Source organism: Stylophora pistillata, chromosome 1 (genome assembly GCF_964205215.1).
Source record: "Stylophora pistillata chromosome 1, jaStyPist1.2, whole genome shotgun sequence".
Classification (NCBI taxonomy): Eukaryota; Metazoa; Cnidaria; class Anthozoa; order Scleractinia; family Pocilloporidae; genus Stylophora; species Stylophora pistillata.
Genome location: NC_142519.1, coordinates 56,686,943 through 56,714,741, shown reverse-complemented (window position 1 = coordinate 56,714,741; position 27,799 = coordinate 56,686,943). Strand labels below are relative to the sequence as shown.

The 27,799-nt window shown below is 36.4% G+C and overlaps 4 protein-coding genes and 1 non-coding gene across 10 annotated transcripts; 1 reads left to right on the top strand and 4 right to left on the bottom strand.

Annotated features, from left to right (window-relative positions):
• Positions 1-39: 39 nt before the first annotated feature.
• LOC111339732 (protein-lysine N-trimethyltransferase SMYD5) lies at positions 40-13,685 on the bottom strand. 4 transcript variants are annotated; one of them, XM_022946446.2, is made up of 13 exons: positions 10,268-10,328; positions 9,492-9,571; positions 7,868-8,287; positions 7,475-7,596; positions 7,274-7,343; positions 6,542-6,646; positions 5,601-5,663; positions 4,712-4,782; positions 3,257-3,366; positions 3,104-3,160; positions 2,301-2,395; positions 1,642-1,712; positions 40-635 (listed from the first exon to the last, which is right to left on the bottom strand). In XM_022946446.2, exons 3-13 carry the CDS (start codon positions 8,204-8,206, stop codon positions 527-529), a joined length of 1,212 nt encoding a protein of 403 aa, XP_022802181.2. In that variant the 5' UTR covers positions 8,207-8,287; positions 9,492-9,571; positions 10,268-10,328; the 3' UTR covers positions 40-526. The 4 variants fall into 4 exon arrangements, with proteins under 4 accessions (XP_022802181.2, XP_088581052.1, XP_088581049.1 ...); XM_088724926.1 differs by lacking the exons at positions 9,492-9,571; positions 10,268-10,328 and adding an exon at positions 13,558-13,685; XM_088724923.1 differs by lacking the exon at positions 10,268-10,328 and having other exon boundaries at positions 7,868-8,283; positions 9,492-9,608.
• On the top strand, positions 8,298-10,747 carry LOC111339733 (uncharacterized). 2 transcript variants are annotated; one of them, XM_022946448.2, is made up of 4 exons: positions 8,298-8,528; positions 8,852-8,925; positions 9,507-9,682; positions 10,031-10,747. In XM_022946448.2, exons 3-4 carry the CDS (start codon positions 9,508-9,510, stop codon positions 10,564-10,566), a joined length of 711 nt encoding a protein of 236 aa, XP_022802183.1. In that variant the 5' UTR covers positions 8,298-8,528; positions 8,852-8,925; position 9,507; the 3' UTR covers positions 10,567-10,747. The 2 variants fall into 2 exon arrangements, with proteins under 2 accessions (XP_022802183.1, XP_022802182.1); XM_022946447.2 differs by lacking the exon at positions 8,298-8,528 and having other exon boundaries at positions 8,783-8,925.
• LOC111339734 (uncharacterized) lies at positions 11,476-13,686 on the bottom strand. Of its 2 annotated transcripts, XM_022946449.2 has the most exons (4): positions 13,558-13,686; positions 12,984-13,035; positions 12,595-12,651; positions 11,476-12,398 (listed from the first exon to the last, which is right to left on the bottom strand). In XM_022946449.2, exons 1-4 carry the CDS (start codon positions 13,624-13,626, stop codon positions 11,995-11,997), a joined length of 582 nt encoding a protein of 193 aa, XP_022802184.1. In that variant the 5' UTR covers positions 13,627-13,686; the 3' UTR covers positions 11,476-11,994. The 2 variants fall into 2 exon arrangements, with proteins under 2 accessions (XP_022802184.1, XP_088581069.1); XM_088724943.1 differs by lacking the exon at positions 12,595-12,651.
• Positions 13,687-15,434: 1,748 nt separating this feature from the next.
• On the bottom strand, positions 15,435-26,948 carry LOC111339737 (eukaryotic peptide chain release factor subunit 1). Its single transcript, XM_022946453.2, has 15 exons — positions 26,648-26,948; positions 25,365-25,481; positions 25,189-25,247; positions 24,421-24,560; positions 23,633-23,771; positions 21,952-22,064; positions 21,650-21,727; positions 20,444-20,509; positions 19,659-19,722; positions 19,237-19,304; positions 18,603-18,690; positions 18,182-18,246; positions 17,633-17,705; positions 17,389-17,463; positions 15,435-16,965 (listed from the first exon to the last, which is right to left on the bottom strand). The coding sequence occupies exons 1-15, from the start codon at positions 26,737-26,739 to the stop codon at positions 16,880-16,882; spliced, it is 1,323 nt and encodes a 440-aa protein (XP_022802188.1). The 5' UTR covers positions 26,740-26,948; the 3' UTR covers positions 15,435-16,879.
• A 420-nt stretch (positions 26,949-27,368) lies between these two features.
• On the bottom strand, positions 27,369-27,441 carry Trnan-auu (transfer RNA asparagine (anticodon AUU)). Its single transcript has one exon. It is a non-coding gene; the product is annotated as a tRNA-Asn (tRNA).
• Between the last annotated feature and the right edge of the window lie 358 nt (positions 27,442-27,799).

Genomic DNA, 27,799 nt, shown 5'->3' with positions numbered 1-27,799 from the left:
GTCGTCTCCAACAGAATAGAAAGAAGAGATCATAGAAAATTGACTGCCAATTAATTTATTTGTTGTGTTTTGAATTTTTTGAAATTAAATTTATGAATTTTGAAATTTTTTACTGTAATAGTATTGTAATTCTTATCGCCAAAGATAATAAATTAAGGTATTATTATTATTATCATTATTAACTGCCAATGAGGGTTGAAATAAGAATATTATAGAGTCTTACGCGGGGATCAGGTCAATTCAAAATTCTCCAAATCCCCAGCCATTCTTTAATTACTGCTCCTTTAGATATTCATGTTCTGTGAACATTTCGTCTTGTGATTCAGATTTATATTCCACCAGTTCATGTTCTCCCCTTTTCTGTGACCAATAATTAAGACCAGCTCGTTGGAACTAAAATATACAACCTTGAATGAAGACATAAAAAGCCAGTAAACTCGAACATCTTCCGGTGAAATACAATCTTGGCAGTATCCATAACAAACACTATGTTTTCCGTGATGAAAAGAAAAAGCCAAAGTTTTTGTCAAGAGTCTTCTTCCATACAATCATCTTCGTCTTCACTTGATGTCACATCCGGGTCACCAGATTGTGATTCACATTTAGGGCACGTACAGTTGAACAGGTAATTTTCCCTTAAAAATAAACAAGACTTGTATTTTACAACACACTTCAGTGCTCCAAGCATCAAGCCACAGTAGCAATAATGTTTGGCGTTTATATCTGCTGCGAAAGTTTGCAGCCTTTGTGGTCTTAAGTTTAAGTTAAATGAACAATTTCAGTGAAATATCTATTAGTTTTCGTCGTTTACTTCCATGAAAACTTGCTTCCCTCTCACTGACTGTCCGAGTAATCAAGCCATAGGAAGTCGTGTGAACCTCAAAGAACGATCACAAACTAATTACATGTCGTAAAGACGAGTGTTCTGATTAGCGGTAATGTACGTCATGTAACGTTGCACAAATATCCCTTTTAATTATTTCCTTTTTACTTTATATTATAATCATGATAAAAAAGCACTGATTGACTACTACCCCAAGGGGGCCTTTTAGGGTCAGCGCAAACAGATTGGAAAGAGACATTGTAAATAAACACAGTGTTTAAAGATTCTATCTGGCAGGAGGCAGACCAGTTGGCTATATACAAAGAGCAGCCGAGGATTTGGACTCGTTGCAATCGAGAACAAATCCAGTGAGAAGCAGAGAAGAGGGCTTGAACACAGGACCAACAAATTACAAGTCCAGTGCCCTAACAACTCGGCCACAATGCCTCCACCTAATATTAATTTATTTATTATTAATTTATTTATTAATTTATTTAATTATTTATTATTAATTTATTATTATTACACAACTCGGCCACAATGCCTCCACCTATTATTAATTTATTCATTCATCTCTCTACTTGCTATTGGCCAATAAAATTTCATTTCAAGCGACCATTCTGCGAGTTTAGATCGTCAAAGTACGACTTTGAAAAAAAAGTTGAATTTGAAGCCCATTGCTTAGTGGAAACGACCAGCCCACGGTGGAAACAAACGTGGGTGATGTAATTTGGATTCCCAAGTTCCAAACCCTTAGGGAAGGTTTTGCATCCGAGTGTTAGTTAACGTGAATGTAAGACATTTCTCGTTGCGATTACCTCAGTAAACGTTGTCTTGAGTGTCGGCTTCGTTCTCGATCACAGTCGTCCAGGTAACAAATGACAATTTCCTGACATGATCGATAGAATTAAACTGTAATCATGTTGCTCGACAAACAGAGCTTTCAAAGACTATTATATTTTAAGTACGTGCAATTTTAATCGCATGGGACCAATTGGGAAGAGGCCGTGGCCTACAGGTCAGCGCGCTAATCTTTAGATCCGAGCTATTTTTTTCAAAAATTGACTCCTTATAGAGCCAAGCATCTGATTGTTCCTTACAATTTCACCCCTGAATCACACATTATGGTCACGAGAATAAAGGAAATGATCACTAACTAAAGCAACAGCAGATTGTTTAAAAAAAAATTCGTTGTCAACACCTAAGGAAATCTTTAGAGAAATATGGACAATATGCACAGTGATGTTAGAGTGTAAAGGGCTGGGAATGAGAAGTCACTATCAACACGTCTCTCTACCCTCAAGTGTAAATTCACACTACTTCAGAATTTACCTAGTCGGCATCTTTTTGTGCGAGTAGCGTCAATTGCAATTAAAATTGCAATTCAAACGAGCATTCAACATTGCATGTGCATAATAATACGACTGCCATAAAGGCATTTACTGCAGAAATAAACATTTCGAAATATTTGCCATACCTCGCCTTCTTTAATATCATGGAGAGCCTTTAATGCCAATGTTGAGTTGTTGTGGGGAAAACTAACTTCTGCGTTAGGGTCACAACTGGGATTACCTGCCCACAAAAATTATCACAAAAAAAGAAGAAAAAATTCATGGCAAGTTTTTTTTGGCTTTGTGTGGTTTACCACCGGCGCAGAAGCTAAATAAGGTACATGTTCGCTTTTGTGACAGAGCAATATTTAGACCTTCTTCCATGGTTCAACATAATTATACATGTAATACGCGCGGATACTTTGCAAGTTACTGGGCGAGGAAAAATAAGGACAGAGAGCAAAATCTCCACTCGAATTATGCGTTGAGCCCTCGAATAAGGGATTTATGATTCCACTACTATTTCATTTTCTGGTATTTCGGCTTCTACTTTTCGAAGCACATTCTAAGGCCCTATCTGCGCATCGGCGGTATCGATCGAATATGGCTTGCGTAAACGACGAAGACAACACAAGAGAATCCATTAAAGTCTGGCCTTAAACTATTGGAGTGAAACCAAAGTTTGGATCGTTCAGTGCTGCCTCTTTGTTGCTCCGCTTCCTGTCCGTATAATACCGTGGCATATTTTGCGAGTTCCGATGACCTTTTATAGTCACGGTAACGAAAAAAAACTCACAACTCATAACAAAATAGCAAGATTGAGGACGTGGGGCAACTTTAACTAATTTTCTTTTGTAGCACAGGAAAAATGAGTGACTGATATTGGTGTAAATAAGTGCTGTAATTCTGCCCGCGAGAAAAAGAACGAAAAAAAACTGAATGTACTCACATGAACTTTGGAGTGCATACAAACCAGAACCTTCACAGTTAAGAAACTGCCCAGAAACTGGTGAGGTGTAAAAGGATAATTGTATAGAAGCCAAAATAAACATTTCACAATAATGCAACGACAAAGATCATAAATCAGGTCAGATTTTCTCACCATTATCCATTTCTTCATAAAGTTGATCAATAAAAACATCCAGAGCTTGCCGTTCATCCTCAGATATATCTCCAAGGTTTTCAAGATTGTGAACATAAACACTCAAGGAGCTGAAATGAAAATTGGTTGAAGCATGGCTGAGAGCAGTGACAGAGTTTTCATAATTTGCGTGGTTTATGTGTTTAAAAGAGGCAAATTGAAATTCCACACTAAAAATGTACCTATAAAGTTGTCTTGATGAATTTGGGAAAATTGCTGCAAAAGCCATTTCAAGACAACTGAATAGTGTTTGTATTTTAAACGAGTGCTCCAAGTTCAAATTTTTTTTCCATTCACCATAATGACCAAAAAAGTTACAGCTTAGAGAGACCTGTATAAAAGGTAAAGGTAAAGTCTGTTTACAAGCCAAGTGGCCCATCAGGCCAGCACTTAACTCTGGTTTCCATAGTATGAAAGGACCACGAGTATTTCTACTCTCCCCTGGATGGATTGCTGGTCCATGGCAGGGTTACCACCCAGCATTAAATTCGCTAGTACCTCTTTAAACAACTGGGTGAAGAGAGGCACTTTGAGTTGGAGTATAGTGTCTTGCCCAAAAACACAACACAATGTCCCTGGCCAGGGCTCAAACCTGGACCACTCAATCTGAAGTCAAGCACACCAACCATGAGGCCACTCAATTGGTTAGAGCGCCGGATTGTGTTGTGCAGGAGGTCGAGGGTTCGAGCCCCAGCCGGACCGATACTCATGGTCTTAAAATAAGTGAGGAGAATTTGCTACCTTTCCATAATAAAAAAATGGATAGATATTCTAGTCTTCTCGGATAAGGACGAATAAACTGTAGGGCCCTGTCTCCTGCAGGGTTTGGGGTAGGAGACGTTAATAATAATAATAATAATAATAATAATAATAATAATAATAATAATAACATCTATTCAAAGCTCTTGCAGAGACTGCTGAATTACAGGTTTATAAATTACATTAACAAGAATTATAGGAGAAAAAAGGGGAAAAACTGTACAAAATGCATTGAACTACATATGAGTAAAAACAGCATGTACATAACAATGATAATAATACTAAAATGATAATAATGTTTATTATAAAAAAACGAGTATGATTAAATTGGCAAGTACTTGACTGTCACAAAGTTCTTAAAACGATGGGTGGACTTTTTTGAGTGATAGTGAGTACGGTTTGTTCTTTCTTAATTCTCTTCTTAATTTCCCACCCACGAGATTACTGTGTAGTGGATGTCCTCCCCTGGGGTGGGAAGGGTGGGAATTGGCCCTGAAAAGCCCCCATGTGGGGAGTGGTCATCTAATGTATGTATGTAACTATGTTCCACACCTCACACAAGACCTGTATAGAGTACTTAAAATCCACAACTTAGAGCAGATTTGAGGGGGACGGGGCAGTTTTGACAGGATAAAACAATACCATCCAATAACTTGCCTTGTTCCAATTCCTTGCCCATTGATTCCAATAAGAGCCATTAGCAAAAGAAAACCATCCATTTTGAACCACTAACAGTGAAATAGGAATCATGTTACTATTGCAGTAATAATGTTAAAGGTAGATGAATGCTACAAGGTATGTATCTGAGAGGTATGAAATAAGATCATTGAAGTTAAGTAATTTTTAATAGGCAGTTACAATGTAGAAACTTCAATGAAGTAATCTGTAAGATCATACATGAACATATGAATTCTGAATTCTTATTGATCTCTATGGTCTTATCCCAATACCTTATGGGATTAAGTCATTTACTGACAGTACTTATTTTCCACTTACTATCACCATGCAAAGTTTGCCCATTGACCAGTGCTTTTTTTTCGTTTACTGTCACAAATCATTACTCTTTTTTTATCTCTACCATGCCCATTACCGAGGTTTTTGCTTGCATGGAACTTGCTTTTGAGTGTTTTTGGGTTATTTCAACTGAAGGATTGCACAATAAACAGTAGCACGTGTGGGATACAGCACAGACTTCTAGTATATTGTATTTTGAACCTACTACAAGTATATATTTTGTCTTGGTTTATGTCTTGGGTTAAATCACACACGCTCACTCACACACTCTCATCTATTTACACACTCAGTTACTCACATACACAGACTCTCACAATCAGGAGTGTTCCATCCACCACCCTGGTGTCTGTTGATCTGTAGTACATGTACCCACCTACAAGGGACCTTGGGCTTTGAAATTATAATGTTTTAGATCTTATTTTATTGCAAGAGTGTGCTGTGTCATCATAATGATTAAATTAATGGTATTTAATAACAATTAGGAAGTTGAAACTTTTGCACAACTTTTCAGTACATTGTACACCCGGCTTACCTCTTCTAATTTCTCATCATACAGTGCATTGGACATTTGCACTCTTAGGATGTCTAGCTGCTCCTTCAAGGAAACAATGAACTCCTTTACTCTATAGAATTAAATTTCTCACAGGAGAAGGACACTTCAAAAACCACATCAAATATGTGTTATTATAGCTTATGTTACTGTATTATTAGTGTATTAATTAGTACATTTTAAGATAATTCTTATTGTATAACTATACTGTGTCACCAATTAGCATCTTGCTAGTCAGGAGCTGGATCCCTAACAGACACATTTATTTATTTATAGTAACTTCCATTTAGTGACAAAAAATAATGATAAAAAGAGTTAAAAAAAAGGTACTAAATGAAAGACTAATGTACGGACTCGAAGTCCCAGCGAGGTCAGCCCCCATAAGTATAAGTTATACTATACTAAAACATAATTATGTAAACAAAAACAATAATCAACAACAGTTCTTTCTTTCATTATCATTATTAGTCTAACTCAGTAACTGAGCAACTGCATGCCCACCCCTCCCCTCACCCAACCCGCAAAGTCAACTGATAACAAGTTAGGGCTAATGTTGGCTTAGGGGAGAGGGGTAGGTGCACAATTGCTCAAATACTGACAATGATCCATTTTATCTATGTATATGTAGATGTAAAGTTATGACTTTGACTATGTTTTGTACCAGATAAGAAAACAAAAGTTTCTTTATTGACAGAACCAAAATACCGCATCCAATTTGAATTACCATTGTTCTGGACTTACTAGCCTCATCTTTGCAAGGAAACACAAAAAGATTATCACATGTGTGAGAGGCTAGTAAGTCCAGAACAATGACAATTCAAATTGGACGCCAAATTTCGATTCGGTGAATGCAAGCATTTTTTTCCTTGAAAGTCACATGTTTCATTGAAAAAAATCCCAATGACACACTGCTGTCAACAAACCTTGAACTGATCTCCTAGTAGTTTGTGAACAATCTTTTGCCCTCGATTCACAACAGAGTGGCAAAAAGATTCAAATGTATCCTGCATCTTCTTAGGATCTGGTGCCTGATGCAAAAAAAAAAAAAAAAAAGAAAAAAAAAAAAGAAAAAAAAGAAAAAGTAAGCAAAGAAAATACAAAACAAAACAAACAAAAAAAGACAAAATGTTTGTTGATAATAGGAGGTATATTGTACAGTGTATGTTCATGTATTTTAACTGAAAAATGAAAATCTTTTCCATCTTTTATTCAACTGTATTGACCCTTACAAATGACTAGCATCTAATTTCTCTTTATAATTTTACCTATGGCTGTGGTCTAGCAGCGTGCAGTGGCCCCCTGGTGCCTCAATTTTGCTCTTGGGCAACTCAGGAATCTTAGTTTTTTTTCATAAAAAGCATATGCTGGGTACCCTGGATCTCGCAGTTTCAGACTACTGGGCTCCCTTTAATTTTTCTTGGAGCATAGCCTTGTTACCCCTGAATTCAAGATTAAGGTCACAAGAATAGGGGGAAATGATGCCCAACTAGAGAAGCTCTTATTGTTGGACTGATTCTCCTTGTTATAGCACCTTTAAGTTAGTATTTGAATGTATAGAGAAAGTACAGAGAATATCCATCATCGCTGATGTCAGGATACTAAATGGTCAAGTTGTGGTGATACAATTGTCTGTATCATTTCATTGCTACACTTACTTGCAATACTGTTGCAATCATTTGTGCAATAAGCATCACACTTGCAGTTTCTGGGGGATAGTGCATTTTTCTGATAAAAAAAAATCACACTTCTATTATAAGGTTATAGAAACGGAATGCAATTTAAAACAAAAATAAATAGATCTAAAAGTTTTGTAAAGACTATATATAGAAATTTGGAAAAAATGATATGATAAAAACCTCCAGGTTTCCTGTAACTGTTCTAAAGGATGGCTGGGATCTCCTTCATTTTGTCCCAAACAAAGAGTCCTGTGGTATTGATCCCACGCACATTGCCTACACTCTTCGCTGCAATATTTAACCTATGAAGAAAATTAAAGTGATAAATAAGAGTGCTTCCATTTTGTCCAGTTCGCTTCAATTTTGATAAATTAAACTCATCGTATCTCAAATACTCCCAATTTAAAATCAAGAACTGAACCCACGAGTGCCCAGTGACCTTTTGCCTTAAAATGTTAAGTTCTGACTAAAATTTTGAGACACATGACTTAGGCTCGGAGCGACATGACTTCGGGCAAGGTGACTCCTAGGTGGTTACCGTTCTGCCAGTGTACATTGCGTAATGAGTAGTACCTGACAGTTTTGACAGCTAATAGTTTTCTGTCCCATACGCGTAATTTCACAACACTTGGATGCGTAAGGAAGTTGCAAGTTGTCATTTCCCGATAACCTACGCGCCATCTGCTCAGCTGTTTCCAAAGACCTCAAACAATTAGAACAAGCCGTGTACTTGTAGAGAGAATTCCACAAAAACTGGCTGCAAACCAACGGTCTTTCTTCAAAAATGAGCTCTCCTTCTCTGAAATACTTCTTGGCAAAGACGCCTTTTCCCATCTGTGGACTCACATCCTTTATAAAGACGTTCGAGAAATGAGAAAATGTTGTTTCTTCGGAGGCTGGTGCAGCAGCCATAACGCTTTTCTTGATGAGTCCGCGAAGATAAATTTATCAGCGGGATCACACTGTTTTGGCGGGAAACTCACAGGCAGCTGGCTGACAAAAAAAAGGTGGGAAATTTCATATTTTTTTCGTAATTTTTTATTATTATAAAATCTATTTTGAATTATCAGTGCTAAAGTCAAAGTCAAAGTCTTTTCCTTTCGATAATTTTTGATGGTGAAAACGTTGAAGAAAGTCCTAATATTTCAAGTTGAGGAAATTCTCCTACAGTAAAGTGACAACAACATCGCTAAATAAAACTGCGACGATGCTATTCACATATTTTGCGAGCGAGGTAAGTGTAATAGAATTAAAACCAAAAAACAAACAAAGGGAAAAGCGTATCTTTATTCTGCTGAGTCTTTCAAGCTTGATTTTGGAATTTCAGACCGTTTATAGTTTCATTAGATAGACCATTAAATTAAAAGTACAGCTGCAAGAGAATGTGTAGTCTACCTTTCTGAATAAACATCAACCGCAAGGCATTAAAATGTAGCCGTGGATTTAGAAAGCAGAGAATTCAACATCTTTGAGACCTACGCGTTGTATTTATGAACAAAGCCCATTGCTTTTAAATTATTCAGGACTAGGCATGTCTTTATTTTTTCCTAAACACAGAAATAACGAAAGGATACTCTTCATCCAGCCCAAAAGACAGCAATCGTAACACAAAGATATGATTTTCAATACAGGTGAGAGCTTTTCATTTGAGATACAATTTTCCAACTTAAACTCTTTCTGAAGAAAGAAATCATAGCTGCACAAAGAATACTCTTTGGTTAGACATCTTGAACCATAATTTATTTTGGAAAGGAAAGAAATATTTTAAACAATTGTGACAAGTTGGTATAATTATACTAAAGAAAATTATTAAAAACTGGATCATTGAATAATGCAATTCAAGACTTTTTATTGGCTTAGCCATTATGGTATATGAGCCAATATACCATAATCTACAAATATGGCAAGTGTACGCATCAGCTTAAAATCAAAAGAGAGCTAAAAAATCCGGTTTCTTCTTACAAAATAATTATTTCTTGGGGGCGTTTTTAATGAAACAATTATTCCACTCGCACTTGTTGGATATGAGATGATTATAGCTAACTTGGCGCTACGCACCTCGTTGGCTATCTATCATCTCATATCCAACACATGCTTGTGGAATAATTGTTAAATATACTTCTGTGTTTGCGATACTGACCCCAGCCAAAGGAGAGGGGGAATCCAGGAGTTCTAAATATCATACGTTAGTATTTACCTTTTCTTTTTTTAGCATGCAGAAGTTGAAGATTCAAGATGAGAAGTTTCATAGCGCAGTGAAGACAGCTAGAAATCATACTATGGATCAAAAACAGTTTAGTCCTCTTAATATTGTAATAACCAAGAGAAGAGCACCTGTATATAAAGGATATACCAAGAAAAGGAAAGGATCTAAAAGTTATTATGCTGGTAAGCTTATATGATGGCGTTATGCTACAGGAAAGTAGTTACTCTAGTTTGAGCTTGGAAAGCTTGGCCATTAGAATGCAGGTGTACTTTGCTACCCCCACATTTTATCGGTAAGTGCTTCTAACTAACTTCTATAGCCTGAGAGATAAACATCTTTGTACTATTTTACTAATTCAGAGAGTTTTCGACGCAAAAACTGACAAAATCAAGTGTCATTCTAATAGGACAATCTTGATAGCTATGATAGCAAACTTGCCTGCAGAATTTACCTGCATGCAGCATGCTGCTATTTTGCATTTCACTCTTTGTAATAAAGGCGATTGATTGTCATATTTCTTCATTTCATAGATAGAATGACCTTCCCAGAAAATCTTAGTGACAGCTTTCATCAGGGAATGCTTAACAACATGGAAATTTGCCTTGAAAACATCAATATAGATCATGAATTACCAGCACTAAAGTCACTTAAAGAAAGAAGAAAATCAGAAATAACAGCGAGTGGCACAAAGAAGTTTGCAACTCCTGAAATACCAGCTTTACATTTAAATAACTTTTCTAAAGCAAACCAGCTTGGCAAACCATTACCAGCAATTCGTAGGACCCCACACCCTCCATTAGTAGTACATCAGATGAGAGAACATAGAGCCTGTTCCACCATACCAGAGACACCTCTACTTGCACATACATCTCAAGAGGTAGCAGAGTATTGTGACCAATATTCAACACTCCTAAATGCCCCAGAAACACCAGTAGTATTATTAAAGGAGAAAAAAAAAGATCAGGCTAGCTGTGCTACAAAATGGGAACCACATCATGTGCAAATAGTTCCAGAAACCCCGGCTTTAAAACTGAAATTACCTGATGAGTTATCACTTTATGATTGACTTGAAAAAAATCAGTCAACTGACAGCTTGTAAAAGCAAGATACTAAATCTTAGAACTAGAAATAACGAGTTAATTCCAAAAAATAAAGTTGATTTTTGTAATTTAATCTAAATTGAACACCAATTGTGGTATTATATTAAATAAATTTAATTTAAGTGTTGTTTTATACATATGCAAGAATATCAAAAATAATTCACTGCTGTTTAGTAACATAATGGTATTGTTTTAAACCTGAAACACACAAACATGACATTATTTAAATGTGTGAATAATGATAAACACATAACTAGATTCAGGCTGCTTGAGAAATCAATCTCTACTTTGCTCAGTAAGAGGTTATTTTCTACACCTTCACAGGTTATTTTCTCTCACAATTTTGGACAGGATTACTTCTTTACATCTTTACCCTTTCCAAAACATGGGAGTAAAATACAAATGTTTGTCTCGCATTGTTCATAAATCTACCTACCTGTACATTGATTCTATAAATTATTATACACCAGTATTCTTTTTGACATATTCCATCAAAAAGCAATTATGATACAAGTTAAAGGATAATATTTACATACATACAGTACAGTTCAATTGTAACATGATCATAACTCTGTATTACAAGTTTGATTACTGCACGAGTCTTACACTACAGTACAAGGAGATTTGAATGAGGCCTATAGGTTTAAACTCAAAGATTCATTGAGGTAGAGGGTTCTGAATGTACTGTTTATCCCATTCATAGGAAAAGCATGTCACCTGCTAGGTTCACTCAGCATAGCTGAGTAGTTAGGGTGCTGGACTTGTAATCCAGTTTCCTGGGTTCAAGTCCTCCACCCTGCTAGTCACTGGATTTGTTCTTGGTTGCCCTGAGCTCAAGCCCTCACTAAATAGCCAACTGATCTGCCTCCTGCCAGTAGGGACTTTCAAACACTTTATCTTTATTTAAAATTTGTTTCTCTCACACACACATTGTAAAGTACTTAGAGGCTTGCTATAAGTGCTATAAAGAAAATTGTAATTATTATTACTATTATTCAATCCATACCATATTCTTGATTATGCTCTCTGTGAACATTTGAAATTTGTCTTGCATGTGATTTTTTGGGGCAAAACAGGATAATCACACCTGAAAAATCTTAACTGGACACTGAGGAACATAAAGTACTTTGTGGTTTGGTTTGCTAATATGTACTGATCTTCTTATTTGATTGATGCTACTGAACACAGTGTAATATAATATTTCCCTCATAATTATTTCAAGTGCTCATGTTTGATGTAATGTGAGGAAAATATGTTTTGAATTTATCACCACAACCCATATTCACAACTGTTCTACTCTGAGTCTACACCAGCTTGAAATGTCACATGCATTGACATTTTTGTGCACACACATTTCTCTTTCAGCTGAGAAAAAGAAATTATGAGACTAATTGTTATGAATTCTCTGATGTCTGCTCTTCTGTGTCAGGAGGGATAAGGGGAGTTGAACTTTCATGATCCCCTTCACTCTGCAAAAATATTTCACCATTTTGAAAGTTGTCTGCATCATCTTCCAAATTCTCATTTGCTAGTGGGTCCGCATAAGGGGGCGGTGCATTTTCTACATCTGATGGAGGTCCCAGGCTACCCATAGCTTCTACTTCAGCATAAGATGGCAAATTGTACTTGGGATAAGAAAAAAATTCCTCATAGGGAGTAAGTGGTTGATCTTCTGTTCTGGCTGGAGCCAATGGGTAAATGAAATTCCTGATGTGTCCATGCCATCCGTAGTGACGTCTGCGTTGATATGCACAGCAGCATCCCAATATGCTTATCACAGCCCAAACCAGCCAAAACCCTGTAAGTCACCAGGTAATATTGTCATCAATCCCACAGACATCGGCTTTACAATTCAGCTTTTTGCCAATGTTCATTGTTAACCAATTTATCTTACCACAAAGACACACCCACCTAACACCCATGTACACAACAAACAAAACAAATCAAAGAAAAAAAAAATCAAAACAACGCGAAATTTAGAGAGGCTCACTTACACCAGGCCTTGTAGTACTTGAAGTAGTTACAACAGTCAAAGTCTCCACAGCATTGGCCTTCATGATTATTTCAAAAAGGTAAACAGAGAAAAAATAAAAATCTTTGAGGCAAATTAACCAAACAGGCTTTTTTTCTGTATTGCTGTTAGCAAGTACTACTTTTACCTTCGATTTGAGTTATGAATATAACTATGAATATAATAGCTGAATCACGGAGACTGAAATTTGTTTTAGGTAAATTTTTGTTACAGCAAAATAAAATGTAAGTTGCAATTCGCAATTAACTGGATTTACAAGTATGCAAGCGTTCTTGCTGTTTTCAAAGTGTTGTGCAAAGAACAAAGTCACAGAAGATTGCTACCAAACTTAAAAAAATTGATGGATTTTACCTTCATCACAGAAGTATTCTTTTCCTTCATGAGATCCACAATATTCCTTTGCCTAGGCAATGCAGACGGTAATAACGATCGATGTATTATTCAACAAATGTTGCGAAAACCTTGGACCATGTTACACACTTAAAGTTAAGTTTATCACATCTTCACAATAGTGATCATTACATACTATTTCCAATTAGAAAATTCAAAATCGAATTAACGTGAAGTTTCCAGTAATCTAAAAATGCATCTGATACTAAAGGAGTAATTTCAAAAACCTGTCGGCTACCGGACAATTCTTGACACTTCGAATTCAATTTTACACATAATAATTTGTATACTGTTAACTGTTTGCAATATATCACGCTGTCGGTGTTTAATATGATCTTGAGAGCCCTTATTCATCGGATTTCATGAAAATCGAATGATCGACTCGTCTGAGTTAGTGCCTGATACCTTTTAAACATAGTTTTGTGTTTGGGCGCGTTCAGATAACACAACAAGTGCATTTGTTTTGAAGTAGTGCGTTCCACAACACCTACGGGCGAACGGTGCAAATTTTACGCTTTCAAGATTTGTAACCTACCAAAGCTTCTCCGATCCACAGATTGGCTGTAGCAAAAAGACAAAATAATCGGGATGGAAGGGAATCCATGATGCAGAATCAAGTTTTCTCCTTAATTTAAAAGACGTTTGGAACACAAAAGGTATAGAGTAACGACTTAAAAGAAGATGCTTCGCTTGACTGGTGACCAATGATAGGCTGTGTCCCTCAGCTAAACAAGTCACGCAACTTTAAGTGGCGTGACTTTAGTTAGCCGTCTTCTGTAAATACAATTATGATAAGATTTGTTTAATTTGAACTGCGTGGAAACTAAATTTTTGTAAGTCATCATTTGTTTATCTATGCTAAACGCATGAAGCAGCTAAAATAAAACAGGCCATTTTCATCAAGTATATTCCGAGGTAAAACTCAACTGTATGTGAATTTCATTTTAAGCAGTGTTGATTTAACTAACTTTGTTAATCAACATTCACTAAGTAAATTGATTGGCGTAGACAAGATTTAACCCGAAGGTTACAACGCAGAATATGAAGAACGAATGTACCGGTAAATGTCATTTTGTTTTGAGTACAGAGTAGTATTTTCTAGGCTACATTAAAAATTTCGTATATGAGCACGATCCTTCGCAGTAAAGCACTATTTGAGCAATAGTGAAAATCAGACCTGAAAAAAAAAAAAATTTCAGGCCTGTACGGGATCGTGCTCATATACGTCTCATAACCGCAGTTCACACATATGTTTCATATGTTTGTTGTTGTTTGATTTATCATCTACGGGTTTATATCGAATTAATTTGATGGCCTGCTCCCAGTTGGCTTGTTAGCTCAATTGGTAGAGCGCTGCACTAGTATCGCAGAGGTCAGTGGTTCGAATCCCGTACAGGCCTGAAATTTTTTTCAGGTCTGATTTTCACTATTGCTCAAATAGTGCTTTACTGCGAAGGATCGTGCTCATATACGTCTCATAACCGCAGTTCACACATATGTTTCATATGTTTGTTGTGGTTTGATTTATCATCTACGGGTTTATATCGAATTAATTTGATGGCCTGCTCCCAGTTGGCTTGTTAGCTCAATTGGTAGAGCGCTGCACTAGTATCGCAGAGGTCAGTGGTTCGAATCCCGTACAGGCCTGAAATTTTTTTCAGGTCTGATTTTCACTATTGCTCAAATAGTGCTTTACTGCGAAGGATCGTGCTCATATACGTCTCATAACCGCAGTTCACACATATGTTTCATATGTTTGTTGTTGTTTGATTAAAAATTTCATTAAAAAATGTGTTCGGTAGAATTGAGTGACCGTAAGACTATTTTCCACATGTAAGTATCCAAGATATTCAAATTTCTTCACCTTTTAAATCGTTTACTTTCCACTAATGCACTCGTTATTTCATGTTTCATGGAATGTATGCGAGCCAATGTTACAAAATCTGTAAGAATAAACAACCAAGCACGAGTAACGAGAAATAGGGATGAAGAGTGGAAACGAAATTTAGAATTGATCAAGAACAAGTGTCATGCAAGGGGGAAAAACTAAGTCCATGAAGACTCGAACCTTAAAATTCCGATCTAGCAGCTGGATGCTTAAACCACTGAGTAACAGACATCTCGTCTTTGGGAAGGCCATAAAAACAACTAAATGTGACAAATACGATGAGATTCTCAACTGAAAATTAAGTAAGACAAAAGTTGCCTATGGTTAAATGCGATTTTTACGCTTTTCAGCTATGTTAACGTGTTAGAAGCGGTGTTTTTGTAAGCAAGCAGAACTTACAGTTGTAAATACAATTTTTTTTTCAGCTCAAGGGTATAATAGTCGGCATGTCACACAAAGAAGAAAAAATAACCTCAAGACAAAACAAAAAAAAAACAAAAAAAAGAAAGAGACTAACTATCAAGTAAACACCAACTCTCAATTTAATCTACAATAGATTAATATTCTACACTTGTTAAATCAAAAGTCAGGACTTTCTAATTAATCGATGGTACAAACAATAAACCAACAGCCTCTGATTCACCACAAGTAAGACGGAAGTGAATTCACCATTTTACTCCAGTCTCGTATTACTGAGATCAGACTTTCAAACAGTTTGCGCGGTTGACCAGAACACATTTCACTCCTTTTGCCCAACCTTAAAAAACAGTGTATCGTGCGCGTTAACTTTAGCCTTTTTAATGGACAAATACCCCTTCTACATCATCTCCATTTATGATTAATAACTAACGGCAGGTCTCCAACACAATCAGAAATCATAAATCCCTTGGAGGTTTGTAGGGATTTTACACAATTTTATCGGTGCCAGACCTAATAAACGCTGCGGTACGAGGCAAGGTGGGAGGGGAGGGTGAGATGGTTTTACCAACATGTTAGTAACTGCAGTTTGTGTGCTATTTCATATCAATCTACGATGGCCAGAGAAGAAATTTTTGAGATGGTTAAGGCCTCTTTCGCTTTCCCATCATTCGCTGCTCCCCTAACCCAGCGCCGTGCTCAATATTTGGGACCTTAAAGCAACCACGGCGGCAACGACAACGAGGACGTGGAAAAACAAAAGATCTAATTGGCACAACAATAGCTCAGCACGTGCATTTTAAAACTTAGTACATTCCTTAGCCGTCCTTTACAAAACAACAACGTGAAATCACCAAACTTTGCGTCGTCTTTGAACCGAAACCGTGACGGCAAATTATTTTAATTTCCATTAAGAACTCAACGCTACTTTTATACGTTATATGTTGAGGTTGAGTTGTGGCGCCGTATGAGATGGTAAATACATGCAGCCATTTTCGAAATTCTGATTAAAAGTAGAAATTCATTTTTTAATCGACGTTTTCCTTGGTGTTGTCGTCCTAACTGCTTAAGTTCCCTATTGTATGAAGACGACTCGGGACGAATCAAGCGCTAGACTCATTGCAGATCGACCTCTGGCCGGCTCTCGTTTCTCAAAGCCTCATACTTACGCGCATGCCAAAACTTCAGACAGCAATGACTGCAAAATTTGTTCTGAGCGCCTGGTTTGGCCATGCAGGCTAAATAATTACTGTTTAGCTGTACCTGTATTTGAACGCAATCATATATCAACAGTCCTGTACAATATAATGACTGCTGACAAACATATATAGACAGAAGCACACATAAATGACTTCTATGTCTTCTTGGTTAGCATCAATCGATTTGCTTAAAGACCCTTGACTGTCTGTTAAAACCTCTTAGCTTGGTGAGGGAGAGGCATGTAATATTTTAATTAAGACTGAACAATGCAACTGTTCTTATAATAGTGAGGGTAGTAAATTCATAGTTCATGTCTAGATGCAATGCACTTGTAAGAAAGCTTCTCTTCTTGCTAGTAATCATCATCACTGTCATTATAATACTCCAGGTCTGGGTCAATGTCCATAGATTGAAAATCCACGCGATACCTCAGAATCCCTGAAAGAAAGGAGACAACTATTACTGGCCGACACTTAACAAATCGACTGTGGTTTAACGTGCTCTGTAGTCTCATCGACAATAATATTCGCCATCACAGTGGTCAAAATCTTGTGGACTCGCGAAGCACAGCTGAGCGAGTCTGCAACAAGTTAACGCTAAAGAAACTGGTGTAAGGTTCAGTTGGATGGGCCACTTGGTTAGAGCACACACCTAACCTACCCTACCTATAGAACATGTACCTCAGCACTACTTAACACATCAGCAAGAGAGCTTTTGCGATCTGCCTTTTTTAGGAGGAAGGAAACCCAGAGAATACCCATCAGTAAAAGATGAGAAATAACCAAATCCTGCTGTTCTGATACATGATTCTTCTACAGTTGTTCGGATAATTAATAAACAAACTGTAGCATAACTCTGTACCTCCAATTCCTCCAAAGCCTTTACAGAACTGTGCTCCTTCTTGAGATTTGTCAGTTATGATTTCCAATGTTGCACCTAAGGGGAGAAAATAATCATTACAATAAAGATCCCAATTTATACAATCTCCCATCTCATTGAGGTCATTTGAACAGTTTTAAAACCCTCTGAAGTAACATTACTAATCAGAGATCTTTATCGAACAGTTTTCAGCACTTTTCAAAATGTGCACTGTCCACTCACTCACCAAAACTCTTATAGTTGTTTGCAAGCCACTCCAACAGAGGCATCTTTTCCACCAGTTCCAACTCAACTCCAGTCTAACAAAGAAAAAAGTAAAACAAATGATTTATGAAACCACTCAACATGACTGGATGACAGATCACATTGGACAGTCACACGGCTCAGTTATGCAAGTCATGTAATTGTCTTCAGAAAATGTATGATTTTGATTTTCAAAAAGCTTTTCAGGACTTGCCTCTCCAGGTTGAAAACAGTTGTGCAAATGAAAGTAACACAGTGCTCATGTACAAGTAAACAGAGAGAAAGGTGCACTACAAGGAATGTGTTCCTTGAGTATGGAGGATTTACTTGTCAATTGACCACTTTCATAAATGGCTGCCGGATTATAATTATTCTTTCATTTAAATTTAAATTAGCCTTTCTGGCCTCGTTCTCCAGTTCAAAATTTAAAAGAATGCATTATCTCAAGCGAGGCTAGTGAGACTAATTTGAATTTAAACAAAAGAATATCAATCCGGCAGCTATTTATGTTAAAAGAAATATGTCATGGTACCTCACTGTCTATGGAGTATGTCTTGTCTTTTTCTTGCTCCGGATTGAGATGAAGGATCTTTTCCTCTGTGTAAAAATTTTTACCACGTCATTTTAAAATTTGCATTACACTACTGACCAAATACACATCTATGTTCACTGCAAGTAAACATCAGCATTGGGCAAAAAAAAAAAAAAGACTGGGGTTTCCTTTGAGATTCGTTGTCATTGTCAGAAATTCTACATCAAAATTTACCATCACTACTAAAACTAAAGTAACATTGGAGCTAGCTCAAAATAGGACTAATCACTTGACCAATCCTGTAAATTGTGGCTACTAGCAACAACATTCTAAGAACTTAATAAATCAAGAAACAGTCTTTCTTGCTGTAAACAAGTAGATTAAACAATTTTGTGCTAACGTAAGGTGAATTCTGGCCTACCATCTGTTTGATGATTTTTCAAAACAATTCTGTGGATTTCCAGATTTTCCCACACAATGAGAATATCCACTGCTCCCATTTCAAGACCCTGAAGAGCAACAAAAAAAAGGGGATAATTATTTTATTTTTTCTTTCTTTTGAACAAAAATAATATTGAAGAAACAAATCCATGTCAATTATAAAAGAATTATATGACAGGAAAAATTTACTTAAAATGTACAGTGTACAAAGAACTTTGATTTTTTAGTTTTGGCAAATGAGTTCATCCATTCAGAAATGGATGTGAATGAACTCTTCTGCTGATAACACCAAAAGCTTAGTCAGAAACTCAAAAAAATGCTGTTAAAAAAAACTTTGTTTTGATTTTGACAGATCGTTTAAGTATGGACAAAGCAAACCTCAATGGCAAACTTGTAACCATTGCTGTTCTTTTTTTTTTTCTTTTGTTCTCTTGCCCATTTGGCTTTTCCCTTGAAACATGGTAACATAAAAAACACTTCTGGTAATCATGGTTTTCTGAGTTTTTCTATCACTCTTACTCTGGCCTGTTTTAGAACACACACATGTGAATGTACTGCTGTATAATGTTGCCTTAATTTATATTCACACCGGCTAATTGTACCAATCAACAAACCTTTAAGGTGTCTTCCACACCAAAGCAGTATTTTCCAGTATCTTGAGAGATTTCATCAAAGTACCTCCCTGTTTATCAAAAAATACGAACATATTAAACCTCCTAAATGTCACAATCAAGGCTTTTCTTAACATTTTTTGTTATACCAGGTATTAACTAAAGTAAGTTTACAGCTACAGTGTACACTCTACATGCACATGTGTACAAACAATTTTCGTGTGAATATAGCAATACACCCTAAGATTAAAATTTAAAAAAGGAAACATTCTTTATGCAGGGTGAATTACTCATGAATTACTCAATTGTGAGGCTGGCGCTGTTAAAAGATGTAAATATTAGATAAATTTAGAAACAGCACTTTCTTGACAGCTTAAGAAATTTACTTCAAAGCCCCCTTAAGTTAAAGTTTGTTTCAGATATACCTATGAGCTTCTTCTCTTGAATGAACTTCACATTAGCCAAAACCTCTGAAGCAAGCTCAATCGCCTGAAATGAAATATCAAAATATGAAAAAAAGATATTCCACAGACTTACAGTAATAATGATACGCAATGAGGCTAGAAGATATGCAAGGCAATTGGCTTACTTGCATCTAACGTGCACCATATAAAAATGATGTAAAATAATAAAAATACAAAATAACCGTGCCACTTATGTAACCAAGGTCACTAAGCATAATCCACAATGATACTACATGTAACAAAGACAAAAAAAGAAAAACAATTTAAATTAAATTCAACTGTGCCAATTAGTACTTTAAACGAAAGAATGCAAAGACAACAACGAAATAACATGGAGTTAAGTTTTTGTCTCCGTTGTTAGAATGGTCAGTTTGTGGTATTAATCCCAGCAACACTATCAAAATTTGGTACATTTGTATGCATTCTAATTTGTCAGTTGAAACCAATTTGGAGGGTTAATCTTAACTTGCAGTTCATAAGGGTTTGTTTTCAGATCACTAGGACAAAACCCTTTTGCTTCATTAATTTACATTGATTCAGTTGCCAAAGATCTCGCTCAGCAGGAAAGAACTTATTGCAGTCCAAAAAATAAAATATATTAAGTCTTCTTAAATATTTTGCTGGCTTTTCAGCAAGCCTTTTCTCAACAATTTTTTTTTTTTTCAGGATTTAAAACAGGGCACAGATTTCCACTCCTTTTATTGAGAATTTACAACTCCGTACAAAAGTAAAAGTTTTACATTTACCTGGTTGAAACCATTCTCGCCACCATAAGAAACATCCACAAGCTTCAAAACTTTAGTTTGCAACCTCTAGAAATATGGACACAGAATCACAGCGACTTAAAATTACAAAATAAATAAAAATATGATGGCAAAATGAAAACACCATATTTTGTTGGTAAAAAAAATACTAAGAAATTGTATGAGCCTGCAAAATTCTCCAATGTGTGAGTAATCTGCTCTTTGAAAGCAAATTAACAAAGGAGAGTGAAAAGACTCAAACACATTGTTACTTTAGACAGCATAAAACCATACATGTGAGGACTAAACAATGCATGGGGAACAGCTGCCATTATTATCAAACACATATGACAGATATTTTAACTCTAGCTCAATATATATATCTTATTAGACACTTTGTTGTGTAGTATTGCTGAGTATTTTTACGAGTTGTGCCGTATTTTGACGAGCCTGTAGGGCAAGTCAAAATACAAATAACGAGTAAAAATACTCAGCGATACTACACAACAAATCGTCTAATAAGTTATTTATTATTCAACACGCCAAACTGTTATTTCAGTGTGGGCGAATTTCGTGGATATTTATTTACGAGGAGTGCGTGACAGAAGTATGCGAAGCGGAATGGAATTGGCGCATTGTGTTGCTGTTTCTATTTTCTTCATTAAATGAAGAAATTTTCTGGTTGTCAATCTGTTTTGCTTTGTTTGATTCATCTAATAAACTTGGATCTATATTTGCCAGCCATTCTTACTCTTCGTCATTGGAAATATGATTCAAATTGTCCGCCACTTTTTTTTTTTGTGACTACAATCCAATTCTTTGCTTGCGCGATGCGAGAAAACCTGTTTAACTGGTACTCTACAACAGATGAGTACAAATACCGCGTGGTATTTGTACTCGACTATGGCGTTATTTGTACTCGTCTAAGTGTAGTTGGATAATAAATTTAGTTATTTGACAACAATACAAAAAATTAATTTAACTTAAAAACTTCTGTATCTAGGGTTCAAATCCCCAGGAGGACTAATCTTTCTCTCAAAATTATAGCAGATAATAATTATCACCCAGATAATTATCATTACCCACAACTAGCAAGACGCATTTCTCCCTTAAACAACAAGCGAAAGATGGCTTGTCCTGTCCTTTGTGAAGAAGTACCTTGAGTAGATGCCTACAGATTCTTGGATATCTTAGAACATTTAAGCTCACCTGATCAAACATGTCTGACTGGCTCAGCTCAGTCTTAAAATCAGCAGATCCAGCCAAAATCAACCCAGTTATGTTTGGCTAGAAACAAATCATAAAAATAAAATTAGCAACAATTTATTTTACCCCTCCTATACTTGCTGTAAAGATCAACAGTATCTAAATGTAACTACCAACTCCATTTATACTGCAGTCTACAGTTTTCAACATTGTGAGTCTTTTGAATTAGGTCTCATTTCCTGGGGTTACATGAAAGGACTGATATTTGGAAATTCTTATTTTAAAATATTACGGTAATTGCTCACTCTGTCATTTGTGATGAAAAGTTGAACAGCAGTCTCAGCAACTTTTCTAACATAGTTGTGACGTTTCTCCATTCTCAGACGAGCAAAACGAAGAGCAGACTGTCCACCACGTCCTGTAGAAATGAAATATAATACATCAGTTAAAAATAACATAGGGCATCAGTGTTCCAATTCATGCATAACCTGTACAAACAATGTACTCTACTTCAGTTGTGGAGCCCCTGTGTAGATATGACACAGGGGTTCCACATAATCATTATTCCTTTCCTTTTTTTGCCAATGGCATTTTGCTGGAAGCAATCATGAGAATTTTTTCCCTATTCTTCCTCCTAGCTGTGAGGTTTTACATATATCCTGGCCCTCTGACAGGGTGCAGGAAAAAAATGAAAATTGTGCGTTATTTCGGAGGCAAATTGTGTGGGAGAAAAAGTTAATTGTGCGGGTTATTGTGCGAGATTGCATAATCTTGCGTTGAACAAAATATTTCATATCCCACTCCCTGTAAAAGTAAACATCGGGTTTTCCTCATAAATCATACCTTTTCTTGAAATATCAATGTGAAATTCCTCCTGTAATGGCTAAATGACTTCTAGATTTTACTTTGAATGATTCTTATCTTATTGACTGAACTTTAGAACCTATTTTGAAGCAATTCTTTGTTCGTCAAAGCGACCAAAAGAGCTAAACAAAAACACTCAAGGAGATCGCCCCATAATTTGAGTTCTCCAGTAAAAGTTACTGTCGATGGAAGCCATGTTTTCTTATTCCACTACGATTTACGAAAGTCTTAATATCTGACCACCTATTCGTCCTGTAAATGCCAAGAATAAACATTCCCTTTTTTCACTTTGAATGAGAAAGCCACAATGCCAGCGGCCTTATTCAACAACACCTCTGATTCGTTATTTGAAAAGCATAGGCACAAACCGCCAATGAAAAATGGAGTTAGAAGTAGACTAGTGCCCAGGAAAGCACAGGCTACTGTTAGAACGCCTTGTTGTTTGAATAACGCAATCGACAAGTTGTTTGATGAAAGCGTGGAAATGCTAGAGTGTTTTTGAAGGTAAATAGTCTAAAATATTCTAGAAATCTTGATACTCGACAGAAATACCCATTTTGATTGAAATTTCAAATAAAAATTTCCGTATTGTGCGGGTTTGACTGAATTGTGCGGTTCCGCACCCACGCACCCTGTCAGAAGGCCTGTATATCTTATTAACCAAGCATGAGGGCCGTACTGGGAGAATATCCGCCTGAGGTCTTGACAGTACGGACCGAGCGTACAAAAAAGACCGAGGACCAATATTCTTCCAGTACGGTCCTGAGTAAGCTTGGTTGATAAGAGATTTATTATACAACTCAAGTTCAAAGAGACACAAGTGCAGTATCATTCGGGACCATTCGGGACAGTGCCCGGTCCAATACTTAGAGAATATTGGACCGGCAATAGTGCATTTTGAGTGGTTGATTTTAGTTATTGGCCCTCTGACTGCCTGAGTCGTGTAATAAATCAAGATATGCAACATGTAACTTCAATTGCCCTATTTGGGCTATTGTGGTTGTGAAAGTATAAATTAAAGTTAATCACTGTTAGTATTATGTACAGTCAGAGTGCTTCTTTGACTTTTCACAGGCTGTCAGCCAGAAATTATCCTAAATATTGCTTGATTACTTAACTAACCATGTTTCTTTGGAAGATCTACTGTAAACTTGTGAAGAACCTCTCTGGTATTGCCGCAAAGTGTACCAAACAGCGCACCATTACCGTCCATCACAATAAAACCAAACTTGTTATCATCTGCAAGAAGGGCATTCAGGGCCTGCATAAAAGACAAACACAACATGTTAACCATTGCAGGTTAAACTTGCACAACCTATACATGCAATACACCACTGTATAATCTTATCAAGTCAGGGCTGTTTTGAAAATTGACCATTCAGATAGAAAAGATACTTCAAAAATTTTAACTTCTACTTTAAACTCAACAAAATAATGACTGAATATTTACTTAAGAGGGGAAGTCTGAAGAATTTAAAACTTTCAATTTAATTCCAAGGAGTACAAGAAAGCAACATTGAAACACTGCTTCACATATCTACATGATTACATTTTTTATCATGCAACACGGACACGAAGAGATACAGAGTATTAAGTATATCTGTAGTCTGGCAGTAAGCAGAATTGTTCACTTTACATCACACCTGCCTGCTAACCAGACGAGTTAAGCCTTTGTTCTTCTTCCAAAGAGAATCAAACAAGCAATTTTGACTCTGCTTGTAGACACTTTCATTCAAGGGTTTGGAAGGTTTAACATTACCTTTTAACAATACATTCTACTCTATTTTATTAATCCTCTGGTCCTAGAAACAGCAAGTCACACTTCAGCCAGAACCTTGAGGTACTGACTCCTCATGACCACCTTTGTAATTACATGTGAACAGTTTACATCATTTGATTGGTTAACTAACCTCTGTATGAAACTTGTTGTCGCAGAGATACAATGATGTATTGATTGGCTTGAAGGGCTCAAAGTCTATGTTGACCTTCTTCTCTTTGCCATCTTCTGTAACAATTGTTCCACAATAGACCACAAGACCATTTGTAGGGACTGAAATAATGAAAGTTTAGAATATGTGGATTGTAATGCTATATCTAGGGAGTGCATATCATATTAAATGGTTTCTTTCATTATAATTATTTACAATTCCTATGAGGTGCGACTAGCAACAGATTTCTTACTGTGTCAGTGAGTCATACCAACTAAAGGAAAGCTTGGGTGCAATGTCACTAGAACATAAGACAAGTGGAATTATCCATAACAGCTGTTGAAAGTCACATTCATTGACAAACTCTGAAGGAGGGGAAATGACAAACTTCTCCTTTCAAGAAGGAGAGATGAAAAAAAAGAGTCCTGTGAAAAGAGAGGAAAGAAGGAACAGAGTATGAAGGGCAAGTAGGAGGAGGACAACGTCAAAAGTAATGAACAGACAAAAAACTGTGGAAGGAGAAGGGTGAGCAGAAAAGACAAAGAGGTACCTGGGAAGAAATTGGAGATGAAATAATTATGGAAGGGGGCAAGGGAGGAAAGAGGAAAGCCTGGGTCTTCTTAAAGATTTGAAGTAAGTTGGCATAATGTTAAAGCAGATGTTAGGAGTTGTGCATGGGGGCAATTAGACTTTTCAGAGTTTAGTAAAAGCAAAGTTAAACAGACTAGTGTAGCAAGTTTTAAAACATACCTTTTGAATACAGCTTCAGTCTTTGTTGTACAGATGTGATTGCACTAAGGACTGACAATCTGAGAAAGGTAATTCAATGAAAAAAAAAAAAAAAAAACAGTAAAATAACTAGGAGAAAATTTTAATCTGCAAATCTGACATCATCATACAACTCAAACATGGTAATGTGAACCCACCTGTTCACTCTACTCTTGATATTTGATGCTGTTCCAAACTCGTCAGCCAACATCTTGGCTATACGAGAGATTTGATCTTTTGGAGGGATGATCAAAGAGATCATGCTTGTTCCATTCCTGATAATCAAAATACAACATGAGCAAAAAATACAGCAATGTACCAATGTCAAGCGACACTTGTAAATTTAGAGTGGATCCACAGATTAACCAAAAGACACAGGAATGTAATCTGACAGTAAGCAAGGTTAATTGTTCGCTACAGTCACACCTGCCTGCTAACTAGATAAAGACTTCCTTTTCTTCCATGAATTATCCAATGAGCAGTAAGTTGATTGCTATCGGATTCTTTTGACATTTCTATGGAAATTTAGTTGATGCAATAATTGTGTTCAAAATGGTTTTGAGTACACTGGAAAATTAAGTACATTATCAGGGCTCAATACTAACTTTTCAACTTACTAGCCAAGTGGCTAGTGACATCTTAGATGTTTGTAGATGTTATGACAATTTCAGTCTGTTTACTAGCCAAACTGGCTAGTGGAAATTGAAAACCACTAGCCAAAACTGAATTTCTACTAGTCTGTGGCTAGTGGGCTACCGTTAGTGTGGAGATCTGATTACCCCCGCCCCCCCTTCCCCCAACCACTCGTTTAAAAGAGTTGTTTTGCCTTATTTTAGTGAAGAAAAAGATAAATTCATTTCTTATCATTATCAGTATCATTACAATCATCATCAACAGCACCGACATTACAAAATATCAATACACGGATGCAATACGTAATTTTATGCCTTATTTAAGAGACACTTGGACGACTTGTTTTATTTTCTGAGCAAAGATAACTTAAGGTATATTGCATTGAAATTAAGCGCAAGCGGGATAACCAGAAAAATACACAAGACCATTCCTTGGTGTTTTTTTTTTTTTTTTTTTTTTTTTTTTGGCCAAAAGATTTTTCTCTATCGATTGACAATGTGCGTTTTCTGATCAAAAAGAAAGTCGATAGAGAAAAAAGTGTAAACTTGAATCACTTTCGTCATTCTCAAGCAGGAAACTCCAGGAACAACTCTCTTGCCTTAAATTCTCTTTACATGTAATTCTAAAATGAGGGTTAACCAAACGACTTACCGGTTTAAAATATGCGATCAAAAATTTAGATACTGTTTAGTCGAGAAATAGCTAGATATTGTAAAAGCCATTGAATCACGAATGAACTTCGAATTGATCTTCACGATGGTTCTACATCACTTGACGTCGTCCACGATAATAAATCTTTGCCACTCACCCTCTGGCTGCTTCTAAACTTTTTATAAGTTTCTTGATTTTCCATATTTCCACATTTCTGTCGGCCGCTTCCGTTGTGTTATCCGACGACATAATCGAGACCTTTTCAGCTTGTTTTACAATGGCTGATTTCCCTCAAACTGGCTAGAAAACCAGAAAAGAACAGCTTCGACTAGCGGTATTTAAAATATCTTCCAAAATAAAAATCGATCCTGAATTTCTTAAGATTTTCTTAGTAAACTCTGTATTTTCTGCCAAGCGCGCACTTCGTTGCCGGTTACTGCGCGAAATGGTGCAATTTGTCCATATTTGGAAACACGTGCGTGAATGACAAAGTACACTTTCGGGGGATCTGAGCGGAAGTTTCCCACATTTCCGTCCATGTTGTTCCCAGATCCCTGCGGGATTTCCCTAGTCACAATCTGTTGACTTTTCGTGGAATGACAAGAGATTTTTCCCACTGTTTTGCGAAACTGAAAATGTTTAAAATCATGTAATATCTTTTGAATGAATCACCTTTTTCTTCAAAGGTCACATGTGACTCAAAAATAACTTTCTTTCAGACTTCCTGGGGAAGTGCAAAATTTAGTTTTTTTTTTTCCATCAAAAACATCTGTCCATGCATATTTCTTTCTTACATTGTTCACACTTAGTACAAGAGTGATCTTCGCAGGTATGAACACTACTTAAGCAGTAGTGACAATAAGGCCTGAAAAAAGTTCAGGCCTGTACAGGATTCAAACCCATGACCTCTGCGATAATGGTGCAGTGCTCTACCAACTGAGCTAACAAGCCAACTGGGAGCTGGTCATCGTGTTGGTTTGTAATAAACCCTTGAAGTGAGGAGTCAGTGTTTGTGAATATATAAACAAAGTTGCAAATAAAGATTTCAAAGACTTTTTTCTTATTGATATTACAATTGAACTCACAGTCTGATTTGAAGGCAATTTATTAAAGTGAAATGTCTTTTACTGATGGTTAATTGATGCAATCAAAAGGAATTTTAAGAACAAGTAGGTAAATTCATGTGGATCTAGCTTTCAAGTTGGAACAAAAAGAATACATCCAGATTTGGAAAAGTATGCAGTTGCCATCTCTGAGAGGTTTCTTTCTTCCTTTTTTTAAATCTAAAGTTTGAAGGAAGTTTACAGCG